The sequence below is a fragment of the Gavia stellata genome, chromosome 17 (genome assembly GCF_030936135.1).
Source record: "Gavia stellata isolate bGavSte3 chromosome 17, bGavSte3.hap2, whole genome shotgun sequence".
NCBI classification, from domain to species: domain Eukaryota; kingdom Metazoa; phylum Chordata; class Aves; order Gaviiformes; family Gaviidae; genus Gavia; species Gavia stellata.
Genome location: NC_082610.1, coordinates 12,496,324 through 12,511,944, shown reverse-complemented (window position 1 = coordinate 12,511,944; position 15,621 = coordinate 12,496,324). Strand labels below are relative to the sequence as shown.

The following is a 15,621-nucleotide window of genomic DNA, read 5'->3' as shown; positions in this document are numbered from 1 at the left end:
TTAAACTTCTGCTTCTAGACATTTCACTGTGGCCTCAGGCTTGGTTTTAGACTCTTCTACCTTTTTTCCATTATTTTTTGTTTCCTTCTCAGGTGTTTTGTCATTTGACTTAGCCTCTTTGAGAGCAGTAGTTTCAACGATTTCTTTTTGCTGATTCTTGTTTGAAAATGGGAAGGTTTTCTTGTACCTTTAAATAGAAAAAAGGATAGTAAAGCAGAAATACTGACATAGTTTGGTAGTATCACTCAAGAAATACAGTGAAAAGTATCTAGAATTAACTTTCTTTGCCATATTCAAGCAAAAGTCTGAGAGAGACTAGTGGCATGCTAGATCATTGTGCTTTTTCAAGCAGTGTGCTTTTTAAAGAAATTTTTCTGTATTTTTTTTTTTAAAAACAGACAATGTATAGTCAGGATTCGTTGTACGTAATGATAAAGCTATCTGGGCTAGGATGTGAGAAATGCACACAACTTTTTGATATGATTTAATGATGGACTGTATTGAAGATCTTTACACATGACAAACGAGCTCAACAATTATTTTTTTCTGAATGCAATCATAGTCCAAGAATAAAAACTTTTACCTTGAGTCTGACACAGAAAGAAACAAGAATAAAACTGCATAAACAGGCTTATATACAAAAAGATGCACACTTCAATGTTGCTATTTTGGCACACTTAGAAACATTTCACTCTAGGCATGATTGACTAATCAAAAGTAGGCAATGTTTGTCTTTGCTTCCTTTTCTAAAGCAGGAAATAGCAACAGCAACAACAAACTTTATCTGCATAACAACAGGGTTTAAGATTCTGTTCTTCATGCTACATTGTTCTGTCATTATCATTACTTCTCTGCTCTTTAGCTATATATTTAAAATATTCACTGCTTGTACTCTAGGAGTTAACTCAGTCCAAGAGGGGGAAAAAAACCCAAAATACTTACTTTTTGATATAGCAGACTGCTAGAACAACTGAAATAATGAAGAAGATGACTGCCAGTACAAGAAGTGCAGTGGGGATACCTAGAAATAAAAGTGAGGTAAGCATAGAATTTTTGTATGTACTTAATTCTGACTTTCTAAAGTCTCATGAGCATAACTCCAGATTCTTCTAAAAACAGCCTAGTCTAAGAGGTACATACACATCAACTCAAGAACAGAGGTGTTAGGAATCTTAAAAGGTTAGTTACTCCTGCTCATTTTTTCAAGAGAGACTAAACCCAGAGGCAATCCCTGACAGGTGTTTGTCTAATCTGCTCATTGGAGGGTTTTTACAACCCGCCTAGAGAACACATTTTTGTGATTAACTATCCTTAAGTTATAATGCTTTTCCTCATATTTAGTCTATTTCTCAGTTGCTGTATATTAGGATTACTTATTCACATCTCATATCTCAAGAACACCTCCATATTTGGAAAACAACAATTCTCCTTAAAACTTTCTTGGCTTCTTTTGTTTTTAAGAGCCTGCTAAGCTGTCCATTACTCTGAGCACATGGTGTTTGCTAAGACTTTCTCAGAAATGTATTTACCCAAATCACATTAACCAGAATGAAATTCCACCATTTCATATTAAAAATGTTATCAAAAGTATAAAATAAGATCTTACTTCTAAGTAAAAATTGTTTAAATATCCTCTGCCTTATAAGCTTTGCTTTTGCAAAACCGTAACACTCCTATTCTGCTTCCAGGTTCAGCTATATCAAAATGGATGCTGGAGTAGCAAACAAAAATAGCAGTAAACAGTTTTACTACTAACACCTACGTAACTAGCTCTTCTGATTAAACAGCTACCCTATATGGCCTTTACCTCCAAAAACAATGGCATCATTCTTAAAGGCAGCATGGGAAGTGTAGTTAGGAGAGTCAATCGGTGAATATTCCTCTGGCATTTTTGTGGTAGTCCCCTCTGTTGGTAATATAGTTTCTGTTATACATATTACCCGAAATTTTGTATTTTTCAGGGATTGTTCTGACTCAGTCACATTGGGCACTGCTGTGATGTTCTCAGTCAAATCAGAGCCTGAATATGTAGTTAATTCCATTGGCACACTTGATGAAGGTAATACAGTTGTAGCTGGATCTGGTTTACATGAATTAATCCGAACATCTGCAGCAGGGAAAGGAAATACATAAGAGTTGTGTTGATTGTTAGTTTTGTACTTACTGTACACAGGTGTTTATTGAAATTGTTCCTCAGTCATTCACTTCTGGAAATTATTATTTGTTTATTCACAAAAGCCTTACCCAAATCAGGCATGCCTATTTCAAACATGTGGGTGCAACCCAGATTACGCACCTTTTATCATTATGCTCACATAGTTAAACACTTTCGAGCAAGTGTGGTGTTCATTTTATAATTGCATACCAGTGACAAGATTCCTCCTGAACAGTACTTAGAATAATAATGCATATAAAAACCAGACTTAACTGTAGATCCAAGATTCAAAAATATTTCTATTATATTATGTATATGTTCAGAACATACGCATGCACTGTTGATACTTGGAACACTACTTTGATTTCCTGGAAACAAAAGTGGCCCATAAAACTTTTCAGGTAAACCAGGCACCAGTGCGAGATAATTAAGTGACACGATTCTAATGGGGGCTAGAAAGAAACAAACTTCAGGCACACTCAGAAATTAAGTAATTTAAATGATGTCAATGTTGTCTACATAAAAACGTTGGTGCAAGTGGACTTTTACATGTAAATGGAAAAGCTGAGTTCTGAATCAGGCTCATAATGAAAATGTGAAAATTATTCTTTTCTAGTGAAATTCTATGTTCTATAAAGCTATAAAAATTTCACTAAATTAACAAGTCCACTACAAGATAAATAACAGGGAAACGACGTATGTGCTGTTCTCCAAATGAATCCCCGTGGGAAGTCTGATGACGCAGTTACATTCACAGAATAAAAAGATAAATGGCAGGGGCTTTTTACTTTTTCCACTACAGTTTTCAAGTGATTTTGGCATTTCTTTGGCATAAAGAAGATTGACAGAATGAGCTTCTGCCAAATATTTTGGGTAAGAAATGCCTAGAACAGGCAACAGTTTGACAATTAAGATAAAGAAATGCAGAATCATCCCAATGTTAAATATATATGACTTTAAGTTATTTTCTAACCATTCAGCAAGCTTAACTTTCTTCACATACTGTAGCAGTATAATTTTTTTGAATTAAAGCTAAACAAAGCAAGTAATTTGGAATTACTTGCAACCTCCTTAGCATTACCCAACCTACCCAATGTTTCTGATGCAGCATGATGCATATTTCATGCACTGAAACACCATGTTGCATAGGAACAGAAAAAATAACAGTACCAACAGGAGCAGCTTCTTTTAGAGCACGTTGCCCGAGTACTAATTCACCTGTGCAGTCATCAATAAAAGCTATGGACTGTAGAGGAAAAACTAACTTAGCCCAGTCATGTAATTTTTAACTTTACAGGTTAGGTAATAAGTCAATTTTTAATGGTGCTTTCTCTCTGCAGTCAGATACTTTGTAAGCCAACTACTGATATTTCCTACCCTCCTCACTAAAATAGTGAGGAGATCACGAACAAAGTCCCACTGGTGAAGGCACGGCCTTCTCCCTAACATCCTCAGTCTCTTCGTAAGCTCCAACGTTCACAGTCACCAGACATGGTCTTAGGTCTTTATATCTTTGCATGGGCATAGCTTACATATCCATCTTTCTCCTGCTCTTTTTCAACCCTTGTTCACACATCTTTCCTGAAAAAATTCAGGATTTTGTATATAATCTCTTGCTCTTGTTATCTAAAACTCATTGGCAAGGTCTAGGGACTGATTAGAAATAATTTATTGATCCTGTATATGGTCTAATTATTGGGATAGTTGTTACATAATAACCATAGATATGGGACACTAGCAGAAACACAATGCCTCTAGTTAAATACTAATTTTTAGTTAATAACACAGAAGTCATTAAGAAACAATACTGATCTATTGTGCTGAGAAGATCTAACTTATAGCAAGGCCCAAGTTACACTGTTGTATCTTCAATCTGGGAATAGACAGTCAAGAATGAGGGAAAGGACAGGTCTTTTCACACATAGGATGATGCCCATTAAAGGAAGCTGTTTGATTTTACTGATAATAGATTGGGAATCTTGTTAGTTTTATGGCCTCTCAGCTGTTCCAGCTTATATTTTAATTTAGTTTAATGGATACATTTCCTTTTAACAAAAAACATTCAACTTCTCCTGAAGTACCCCACTCTTGGTCTTTTTGCAAGACAACACACACCACACACAGACAACCTGGTTAAAGATTCGATTCACTGTCTTTCAAATTAACATGCCTAAATAATCAAAACATATTAAGAGCATTACGTCGACATTACAGAATGGTAAAAACAACTCTTCTTCAAGAGCTTTCATGGCAGCATCAAATTATTAATTTGGATTAACTAAATTGACCTTTTGTATTTCTTGGAAGCTTTTTTCCCCTACAGAGCTAAGTACAGCTTGACAACATTTAAGACTGGGGAGGAAAGAGCCAACAAATTACAAGAACTCACTCATTATGATTTTTTCATGCAGATATTAAAAAAATAATAAAACCCAAACCAACACACAAAAAATATAGTTGTCATGCTTACATACCTGAGGAATTGAAGCAGTAAACCTTAAATGTTTTAAAGGGTTCAGCATACCATAGCACTAGTCCAACGTTGCCCTTACCACATTTCTTGTTGGATGTTATCCGAGGAATGACAACCAATCTCTCTTCCACCCATCCATAGCTACAATAAAAAGCATCAGTCTTTTTAATATTAATCACCAGCCTCAGAGGTGTGTAAAGGCATTCACTAAAGGTAATGAGACACTAACTGATGTCTCATACCTGCATGTTTCAAAGCCATGTTTCAAAGCCTTTTCAACTTGGTCTTTAGTTGCCAATTGTAGATTCAGTTGATTACATGCATTACTTGCTTCTGAGAAATTCACTTTCTCCTCAAGATAAATTCCTACACCTGTGATCCTGCAAGGTGAAAGAATGGAACCTGTAATTTAGACATAAATATTCAAGGTTAGTATTTGAATATTAATGTTTATTCCTTATGAAGAATTTAAGATCACGTTCAACTAAATTGAACATTGTTAAAAGTTTCTAGCTTGAGGACAGTAGAAAACTAATTTTTAGCAAAAAAGACGTACTTTAAAAATAGAACATATTTTCTTAACACAATAGTCTAGAATTTCAAGAGATGGCTGTTATTAGACTAAATGCATATACAGTTTGCATTTGAGTCATTAACTGGAGTCAGTTTCTTAATAAAGACACTCTTTGTCATACTGATTCATGCAAAATGGGAAGAGCAATCGGAAATTTTTTTTCCTTTTTTCTGAAAATTAAAATGATAAAACTAACAGTTGCACTGAAGCACTGATTCTGTCAGGATACCACTCTTACCAATATGAGTTCTATCAAAGGTCTTATACATAATTTTTCATGGAATTAATATACCAGTAAGAAAATACGCCTGTAAAGATTTCACCACTCCTTATGTTCCTTATTCCTCCTAAATTTATCTTTTTTTTTTTTTCCTAGCTTGGCATGATGCTTCCACCCCCCAGCCGCTGTCAAGTGTTCAATTTCCCGAGTGCTTGGCAGGCAGCAGGAAAAGAGGGGATAGGCAGGTGAATTTGTGACACTTTTCCCCATTCCTCCTCCATAGGCAGTTCCATCCAGCTGTTTTAGATAGTCACAGCTGGCACACTGTTCATGACACCTGCACCAGGAAATGTATAGCTTAGGTCTGATTACATTTGCTCTACTTTGTTAGCCTGTGTTAAGGACATAGGACAGAATTCAGGATTTGACACAGACAAGGAGAAAGGATATTACTCTTTTACCTCCATATTTCACCAGAAGCGTATACTGGAAAAAAGTTTTTTTCATTGAGTTACGTATAGTAATTGCCATATTAAATGAAAAATTTCAATATTTTATTGCAAACATTTCAGATAACCAAGAGCCACAGGTGTTACTTCCTTGTGCAATATGCTTTTCAGAGTGTGTGCTCACCAGGTATGTACCGTAATGAATAATTCATAAAAACTATGCGTCAGAATACAGGCAATCCACAAACTCTCAAGGCAGGATGAAGCGATGCCTGCAGATCTACCACATGATTTTTTAGCAATAAAGGTTAAATTGAATTCTGTGAATGAAAAGATAGAACTAGCAGCCAAGCCACTTCCATGATGAGAAGGGGATAAAAAGATGACTAAGCTTGTGTGGAGTGCCAAAAGAAAGGCAGGCTTTTCACTCCTGCGCCCACTGGGTGTGGTGGAATTAGAAATAGCTTCTGGTAAAAGATGCATCTCTGCTGTCCTTACATTTAGTTTAATTGGACTTAAGTGTTCAGTAGAGCAATCATTAAGCAACCATTAGAAGCCCTGTTGCTCAGTGAAGATGTACATTTAGATATCAAGGACCTCAAGTCTATATAAGTAGTCCCAGTGTGAAGATGATTCACGCTGTCAAATTTCTTCCTTTCAGACAGCCTGTCTTCATGAAAGTTCTCTTGTATGTCTTCATTTTGGCCAAAGTACTTCTGTGTCAGAGAGGTGTTCCAGTGTTGAGAATCGTTTCTGGTTTCCTGAACAACTCTGTCTCAGCTGCTGCAGCACATCCCACAATTCCTCTTTCTTTGTTTTCAAGTCCCCACTCCTCCTCTAGGGTTTATACCTAATTCCCTTCTCCCCTTACTACTTTTTATGCTCAAAACTTCACTCTACTCTTGTTGCTTACTTAGTCAATTATTTTCCTATCTTTAGATTTGAGCTAATACAAATTTTAAAAAACGTAATGTTGAGAATGTAAGCTTCTCAATGACCAACTTCACAAATTTCAAATAAAGCTGAGCAGCTCACTGAATAGAATTTCCTGAAGCCTTAGAAAGTTGCCTAGATACTTGTAAACTGTTACAGTCTTTAGTCATTCAATTACAAGACAAATATTTTTACATGAGAATTGCACAATAGATACATAGCATAATATAAAAATTCTGTACCAGAAAATGAAGTCCCAAGAAAAGTGATTCTAGGACATGGACCAAAGTTGTACCTTAGAATTCACTAAGCCTTTTAAAACAAAATGGAGAAGTAAAAGAAATGTTTTGGAAAATATATCAGCTTCAATCTAAATTCCAGATGGTTTTGCAGTGTGAGGAAGAAATCCAGAAAAAAAACAGTAGCCTCTTCAAGTCTTTTCATCACTTCTTAAATCACCTCTGAATTCTGTTCTAAAGACGACTGAGTTTGTACAGGAGACAGACTAATCCTTTAGAAGCGTATTACACTTTTTGTCCACAAGCTGCATGTAGCTGTATTTTAAGCTTTGTTCTATTTAGTTAACCTACTAATAATGGGACATTTTCCTCAGTATTTGAGTCTTGTATGAGAAACCTATTTTATTGAGAAAGGTGGGAAGACCTAGGCAGAAGAATCTCACAACAAGACAAAGTTGTCTTAGGACAGGAAGAAAATAGTTTAATTTTTGTAAGGTATGGGTATTGGCTTTATTGTGCATTAGCTCTTCTCTTGGGTTTTTTGGGAAGCTGTTGTTTCTATCTCTTTGCCTTGCCCCAAGCCTTCACTCTAATTTATTAGAGAGAGTTTCCTTTGGCTGCTGATGTCAGGGAGCAGCAAGAATGAGGCTGTTCCACAAGGAAAGAGGAGCCAGGAGCCAAGGGTGACCGTAGCACAGGCAGGACAGTGCCCTCAGTGACCAGGGACAGTCCCACAGCACCTGAATGGGAGCACAGTGGTGACAGTGACAGGTTTCACTGGCAGCCCCAGAGAGAGCAAGACAATGAGTCAGAGGCAGGGTTCATCCAGAAAGTCCATTTGGGAACAGGAGAAGATGGTGCTACCTATAACACATGCCTGAAGTCCATCCTGGAGACAAGGCTACCTACAACCTAAGTCCAGGGTACATGCATGAAGCCCAGTCACTACAGGAGGGGACAGGGCATGCTACAACACAGCTCAAAGACAGCTGGAGATCAGCCCTGAGCTTAACAGGAGCTCTTGGACCAATGATCTGAGGGTGCATGAGTAGGCACTCAAAGGGAGGATTGGAGGGGAACTAAGGGGGGTCCTAACAGCTAGAAAAAACAGTCTGAAGATTCAAGCTCTTTATTCCCCCAGTGAAAGTTATTCAGTGGTTGGGATTGCTGAAGGAGACTTACTGTTGTTAGGTACTCCTATCCTGTGGAATTTCAATAGGACTTGAGTTGAGCATCTAATTCAATCAGTCCAGGTTTCCTTTGGAAGCCTTTCAGTAGATAAGAAAATCAATTGTCTGCAACAATCCTGTATGTTCTTCTACATAGGTAGAGCAAGCATTTACTCCTTGCAAATTACAGTGAAACATGTGGAAAAATCTGGTGTACATTGAGTATCTGCAGATATCCTAGTAGCTACAGCAGTTAGAATAAACTGCTTCAAGCTGATTACAGAACTGGAAGGAGAAGACATTCAAATTTCACTAACATATAGAAGAAAAGGGTATTATATGACCCTGATTTAAAAAGTAGGTTCATATAATAATGTTTGAAGGAGGAGGGTGCAACTGTGCAATAAAGTTGATGTTGGCAATTCCCAGTGTTAATTTTTTCAAACACATATTTTATAAAAATAGGAACTTTTGTGCTGTCTTAACTGGAGACAGGTATGACTGCCCTGGAGATGAACTGAGAGATCCTTGCCACAAATTTCCTTCAATGCTGCAAATCAAGACAGTGTCAGGATACTGCCAAATCAGAGCAAACCACTTTGCATTAAAGATAACATTTTATCACAGACACACAGAACTGATTTTATGCATGTTTTGCTCTCTGAGGATTGTACAAAACTGTTTGCTGTGGTATTTTAAATAATACAAAACAAAATCACTTTTCAATAAATCTGAGCTTAATCCTAAATGCAATACCAAATCTTTAAAACAAGCAGTTCTGCAGCATTTAGACAATAATGCTACAGCATTTAGACAACAATTAAACTAGGCAATGAAAGAGCTCCCCTGTATACTAGAGTAATTTTCATTGCACTGTATTCTCAAAACCCTGTGGTTTCCTATGGTAGAAACACATTTACACACACTCCCTTTCCCCTATTTTTGTTTGCAAATCTAGCTATTTTTTTCAAGTATTTCATTGTTCAAGTAGGAGGCTTTAAAAAGTGGAATTTACATACCTGTTATAAAGTAATTTTGAGCCATAAATGTCATAACCCAGATGAAAAACACTGCTGAGGTAACTCCAAAATAAGTTGCCATTGTCACCAACTCAGAAAATTAAGAAATTCCAGGTGATTTGTCTCCTGTGCTAAGGAAAGTTAAGGTATTAGATACTGTCAGACCACCTTTGAGATGACTTCTTGAAAGCAACTTCAGCTGTCACTGCACTGCTTCATAGAAAGAATGTCAGAGCAAATGTGTTGACTGTCCCACTCAAAGGTGAGGTCACTGACTGGAAATCCCTAATCACCCTTTACGCTTTCTTTCATGTAGGGCTTGCTGGAAAATTTAACTACTGCTGACCCAGAAAACACAGCTGAGGAAGGGAGATAAGACTGTTAGACTGCTAAGTCAGTAAATAGTTTGAAAGAAGTTTTCTTCTGCTATTTTTTCCTGTTTCACTGATTAACAGCTCATTACTCATGTTGTCTATTCATCTGGTAAATAAACCAAATTCTCTATTGTATCACAGCATGCCAGGCAGGATTTTTCTTGTGGAATTGGAAGGGCATTCATTCCTCACTATCCTAGTTGCCTTGACATATTACTTCTATCTTTCTTTGCCTTAGAGTTCCAATGCAAAAATACGTACCATAACACAGAGATAGTAAGATACCTAGTTTTGAACAGATTTGGAGATACACTACTGTAAATGGGATTCCTTGTGAGACTGCAGGGACAGAGGTGGGAGCTAGTCCCTTCACTGCCACCTTTTGTGAAGTTCCAACAAACAGTGAATCTAATAGACTGGTTCAAAACACAGATGATCCTCATGTCTGTAACTTAGAAAACCTTCAGGAACTCTTAGCAGAGAAACTATTTTTTTTGCAGATATTCCAACAAACATAGAGCAGGAATGGAGCTCAAGATATCAACTAGTTCCCTTTACTGTCAGTAGGATCAGCTGTATTTATGTTATTCCCGACAGATGTTTGTCTAACCTGTTTCTAAAGACTTCCAGTGACAAACTCCTAACGTTTCCTCAAATGCTCTATTCCAGTGCTTCACTGTCCTTTACTGACCTATCACTTCTTTTATTGTTGGAAATGGACATAGAAAATAGTTTATTCCATCATGTTTTGCAACTATCTTACGTATTTGAAGAGTTATGCCTCTGCTCCCACTTTTCTTTCAGCTAAGAAAACCCAGCTTGCTCACTCTTTCTCTGTAGCTGAGGCCTTGCCAATGCCAAGTACTGATTAATAAATTACTTTACCTGCTTATACAGTTCAGAATGGTATGAGCCTTTTTTTTTTTCCAACAGGATGATTTTGTAACATCATGTTGTTTGTGATTCAGTAAACTTTTAGATGTCCTACATCCCCAGGCTGTTTTCAAGATCCTGTAAACAGAAGTGTAACAGTAGCTACCTCTTTAAACTGCAGTTTGCATTGTAGAAAGTTCCCACTTAATATATTAAGAGAGCATTAACTTTTATCTGGGCAGAGGCCCAATCTCTTACAGCAGCATGTAACATGGTTATGGGTATACTATAACATAAGACAGGCATCTACAGAGCTGAGTGGAGAATGCTGTGGGTTAATGAAATGTCTCCATCAGCAATAAAGAAATGAAAACTAGGTTGTGTTTGGGATGTGGTTTGGAACTGAATGTTGGTAAAGCTCCTTGAGATCCAATTTCTATTCACTCCTTTATTGTGTTGTACTTACCTGCCTCTAAAAGTGATGGCAATCTGAAATACTGTAATCAGACTTACTCTCACTAAAGCAAATTCTAAGCGGATTCACTTGCATTTACAATGTAGGAGCAGAAACTAGTAGTTATTCTGTAGCTCTCATGGATTAGTAGACTGTGGCTATAAAACACCAAGAACATTAAACAAAATCTTACCACCTCCATGCTTACCTTGAACTGCTAAGTATTTCCTACCATGAAAACTAATTAAAAGCTGTGTTTCTGACATTTTAAAATTGCATGCTAAATGTTCTTCCAAGTTTTAACACTTTGTGCCTGTTACCCTCACTGTGACAAAGTTCCTTTAGTCAAACTCTGTCCGTACTATTGATGTTTAGTAGGATTTTTAGCGGGAAAAATGACATAAACACCTTTGTAACACCAAACAAAAATATAAGCTCCTTCACATGGCTTTGTAAGAGCAAACTACAGGTTAGGAGAGAGGGAAAAATTTTAGAATGATGAAGTGAGACTGAAATAACTTTTTTTTGGTGTCAGTTTCCTCCTTTTTATATTTCAGCTGTTCCAAAACTACATGGAAGATCACTTACCTGGACTGTAACAGTACAAAAGGTCTTTAACCTGTTTGTGGGTCTTCATCACAACTTGTGAGGTGAAAAAAGCAGCCTTATACTGAATGTTTAATTAGCATTTGACCTAACTACTTACAGTAACCTGTAAGAAAAATTCCCAGCATCTCATGCCAGCATGTTTTAAAATGCTGATGAGGATTGCTAAACAGAAAACTTTTGATATGGGAGAACAGACCTAACTGTTCTCTACAATCATTTCTAAAGGAACCTTGAAGCCTGAAAAACAAGAGAGGAAACAAGTTGAAAAAAAAAAAGTTAATGTGGAAAATACAAGTATCAGGATCTTTTCCTGGTAACAGTAAATCCTTTCAAGGTTGTAGCTGTCCCAAAGTTTTTCTCCCTGACACAGACTATCAGAGATTCAGAACTGACATTTCTGTTCTTTCTGGAAACTGAGCATTGTCTCCTTCCTGCTGGTCTGGCAGTTCAGCTCTCCACAAAGCCCAGGCTTCCCAGACCTCCCGAGCCTACAAGAACACAAAGCAAATAAAGAATCCTAACCTTTCACTCAGTCTCCTTTGGTTACAGATCTCTCTTGTGGCTTTCCGTATTCAACCTCCTCAGTGACAGGCAGCCTCCCTCTGAAGCAGGAGTTAAACTCTCTCCGGGATATTTCAGTTTCCTCTCTCATCTTGTTTCTAGGGTATGACAGGGATGACCCTGCTTACAAACACTTTCTCTATTGAAACAGGAATTTGCTTGCTTCTTCTACATCATTTTCCTGAAGAACTGAAAGACTAAGAAGATGATCTTTGGTATGTGTAACATGGCATTACATTATGCAGTATAGACAAGGCAGTATGTATGTCATAAGAACATAGCCATTAATATGCAGACAGAGCGCATGTAAAAAAAAATCTTTAAGGTAGCAACATTGAGGACTTCAAAACCATACTTTTATTTCAAAACTCAAGTATGTGATACTATACAGTACAATACCAGCACCCTTGTGCAAAATCTTACAATATTACAAATTTAAATATGATACACAAAAATAGTGCCCTTTTAAAATTCCTTTTACTAGAAACACCTGTGCTGTGCAGGAAAAACAATAAACGTGTCTTGTTAAAGCAGAAAAATAAATATTGCACCTCAAGAAAATTATTTCAGTGTTAACAGCATAAATAATAGATCTGTTGTTATCTGATGTGACCTTTGAACACAGAAGAAGTTGGGGTTTTTTTCCAGATAAAGCAAACTACTATCCAAAAGATAAAATTACATTTAGAATAGTTTGAGCTCAATCTAGTTTCCTATTAAAAAAGGTGTCTTCATTAACTGAATGAAAAATATAAGCAAAAATATGTAATGTGCTGTTAGTCATTGTGGTTCATTGTTTTTAAGTGGACAGTTTGCTCAAAGTAGTTATAAAAAGAACAATTTTTTTTTAAAATAAACTTTATCTTCATCTTTTCATCCCCATTAAAATCTCTTGCCTCTTTCAGCCCATTCCCCACAACGATTAATAGCTTTGTGGCTAAATTATACTTGCTTTAGACATGCAAGTAGTTTTCAAATCAGTACAACTCCTTATGGAAATTCACCCTTGTGCACTAAGTCCACAAAATGCCAGTGTGCTGAATTTCAAGAGAGGATGGAGACCTCATTCACCCACTGATCAAAAAAACTTAGCACATGCTTAATATTAAGCAGTTCAAGCGTCCTACTGATATCAGTAACTTTCTACATGTACTTAAAATAAGATGTTGGACCCACATCAGTGCAGATGTAAGAGTGAAGTACTTTGATTACAGGCATTGTTAATTATTTTTCCTCAGCATAGCCCAACATTTCCACAATCACATAATCAAATATGTGTGATAATTTTTGGCAGAGAGGATTCTGAATCTTCAGGACTATTTACCTTCAATTTTTATTGCCTTATTAAGTTATCAACACTATTTGTAAAGAATATTAAGTTAAAGAAGCTGATTTTAATAACGAAGTATACATAGAGCAACTGACAAGTTTTTTCAAATACTGAAAGTACGTGAAATGTCACAGTAGTTCTTCACAGTCACATATTCTAACTGAACCAAACAGATACCAAGTAATTTGCAAGAAACCTTCTTCTGTCTTATTCTTTACCAATTACAATTTTAGACCAAATGACACTTTCCCGTTATCCTTTTTGAACTTCCTTAAGCACACTATTCCGCAACAATATATACTTTAAAATAAAACCCAAACTTCCCAACTGCTTATAGACTTCCCTCCCCCCAAAAAGTGGTAGTGGTCTGCCATTTTTTTTTAAATTTAATTTTATTTTTATTTTCTTTCTCCATATAAGTGTCTCAAGAAACATGTGGCTAAAGATGTAACAAACAAAATTCACCAGCAGGATATTTGTTACTAGTGCCAGATATGCGAATTAAATTTCTGACTGAGTTGAGAAACCTATTTTCTTTGATAGTTAGCTTGAGGTTCAGTGTTTACACCAAAAGAAAACAAGACAATACTAACTGCATCTGAACTGAAATTACAGTACTTCATTACATACTTATCCTTCAGTTGGAAAACAGACCTGTTAATCAGTCAGAAAATGGCAGAAGAATGCAAGACAAGTGCAATCAAGTGTCACACAGATTTTGATATTGTGATTAGACTTAAGCATATAGCTATGGAAAGACAAACGTAGTTCATCATCTTCAATCAGAAGTGATGTTCAGCAGGTATATATGCTATACCTTAAGTGACATGCATTTTGGTCTCAGCCCTAGGTGGTGTGGGTTTGTTTTTTTGTGGGTTTTTTTTTGTTTTTTTTTTAACAGAAAATGGCTTCACCATTTTGAAATTGCTTGTCTAAAAATTTCAGGCTTTCACATTCTTGTGTAAGAACTCACAACTCCCAAATAGGCAGAACTGTTAAAAAGTTTAGGCAAAAGATTAATCTATCATGACCTGATAGTTTAGCTTTGAAAGCATTTCCAAACAGTTCTATACTTGGCATCAGATTCTGGAAATGAATTACTAAATACATGCAGTGACCTCTTCAAAGTCCTCACTGCTTTTATGTCTTGATTCATCTAGGCACTGGTAGGGTTTTGGCTGTATGCAGAACTGTGTTCCTAGTGCAGATCTCAAAGGATATCTATTTCCAGTATTAGCTGTAGGGCAGAGTCCGCTTAGTGTGATCACCTGTATACAGAGGTTTGAAGACATTTCTTTCTTTTTTTTTTTTTTTAAATAAAGAATTGAAGACTGCTTCCCACATCCAAGACTGCTGTGTTTTGGGCTTGGGCAACACATCTAATCTTCCAGGCAGCAACTATTTTTTGCTGTAACCAGTATTGACTCTGAGTGGCATGCACAAATTTGTTGCAAAGCACATCCCTTTGATATATCAGAAATTCCCAGATTTATTTGACAATATCAACTGTGCCACCTAGACCTCATTTTAGGTTTTGTTGTGTATCCCATTTAAAGAAGTAGTGGTGGACCCATTCTTAAAGTATACCATAAAACACATTTATGCATGTACTTAGTATTCCATTTAAATAATCATACAGATAATTCCTCTTATAAAATTATTTTGTCAGCAAGGCATTTGGTCTAATAATAATTCTAACCTTCTAATTCTAACCTTCCACAGAGGAGCTTCTATTTCTACCCAATAATTATGAATAAGGAAATGAATTAGACTCTTAAAACCCGAAGGACTTAAATACCATTAGTACTTCAAAAATCACCAATAAATTCAGGAAATGCAAAGTAATGCAATGTAAAGCACTAACTGCAAATGCAGGTTTTATGATTTTCTTCAAATTCATAGCAGAGATGTCAATGTCCTGTGCAAATCATTCTCTTAAATGTCTTGCTGGTTGCCAATTACTGCCACAACCTTTATTTGTATCAGCCATTTACAATAAGAGGACAGACAGGATTATTTATCAGACTCATTTTGGCAAGGTATGTTCACAATGCAACCCCAAACCTGATGGTGTGGAATAACTCTCTTGTCTAATGGATCACATTTGACAACCATAAGGATGACTAAGCACTACCTTTAACAACTGTGTTCTAATATGCGTACTTCCTCAGGTAGCATAAATACATGGT

General features: G+C 36.4%; 1 protein-coding gene across 1 annotated transcript; it reads right to left on the bottom strand.

Annotated features, from left to right (window-relative positions):
• LYVE1 (lymphatic vessel endothelial hyaluronan receptor 1) lies at positions 1-9,313 on the bottom strand. Its single transcript, XM_009808281.2, has 6 exons — positions 9,232-9,313; positions 4,871-5,030; positions 4,630-4,769; positions 1,808-2,107; positions 943-1,021; positions 1-187 (listed from the first exon to the last, which is right to left on the bottom strand). The coding sequence occupies exons 1-6, from the start codon at positions 9,311-9,313 to the stop codon at positions 1-3; spliced, it is 948 nt and encodes a 315-aa protein (XP_009806583.1).
• Positions 9,314-15,621: the final 6,308 nt, after the last annotated feature.

What these genes read in the sequence shown, in the direction of transcription:
- LYVE1 (XM_009808281.2), bottom strand. Translation starts at nt 9,313, where the DNA reads ATGGCAACTTATTTTGGAGTTACCTCAGCAGTGTTTTTCATCTGGGTT. An exon ending in TCAAAATTACTTTATAACAG is followed by an intron (nt 5,031 to 9,231) that starts GTATGTAAATTC and finishes TCTAAATTACAG; the next exon opens with GTTCCATTCTTTCACCTTGC. An exon ending in GCAGTCTGCTATATCAAAAA is followed by an intron (nt 188 to 942) that starts GTAAGTATTTTG and finishes TTCTATTTAAAG; the next exon opens with GTACAAGAAAACCTTCCCAT.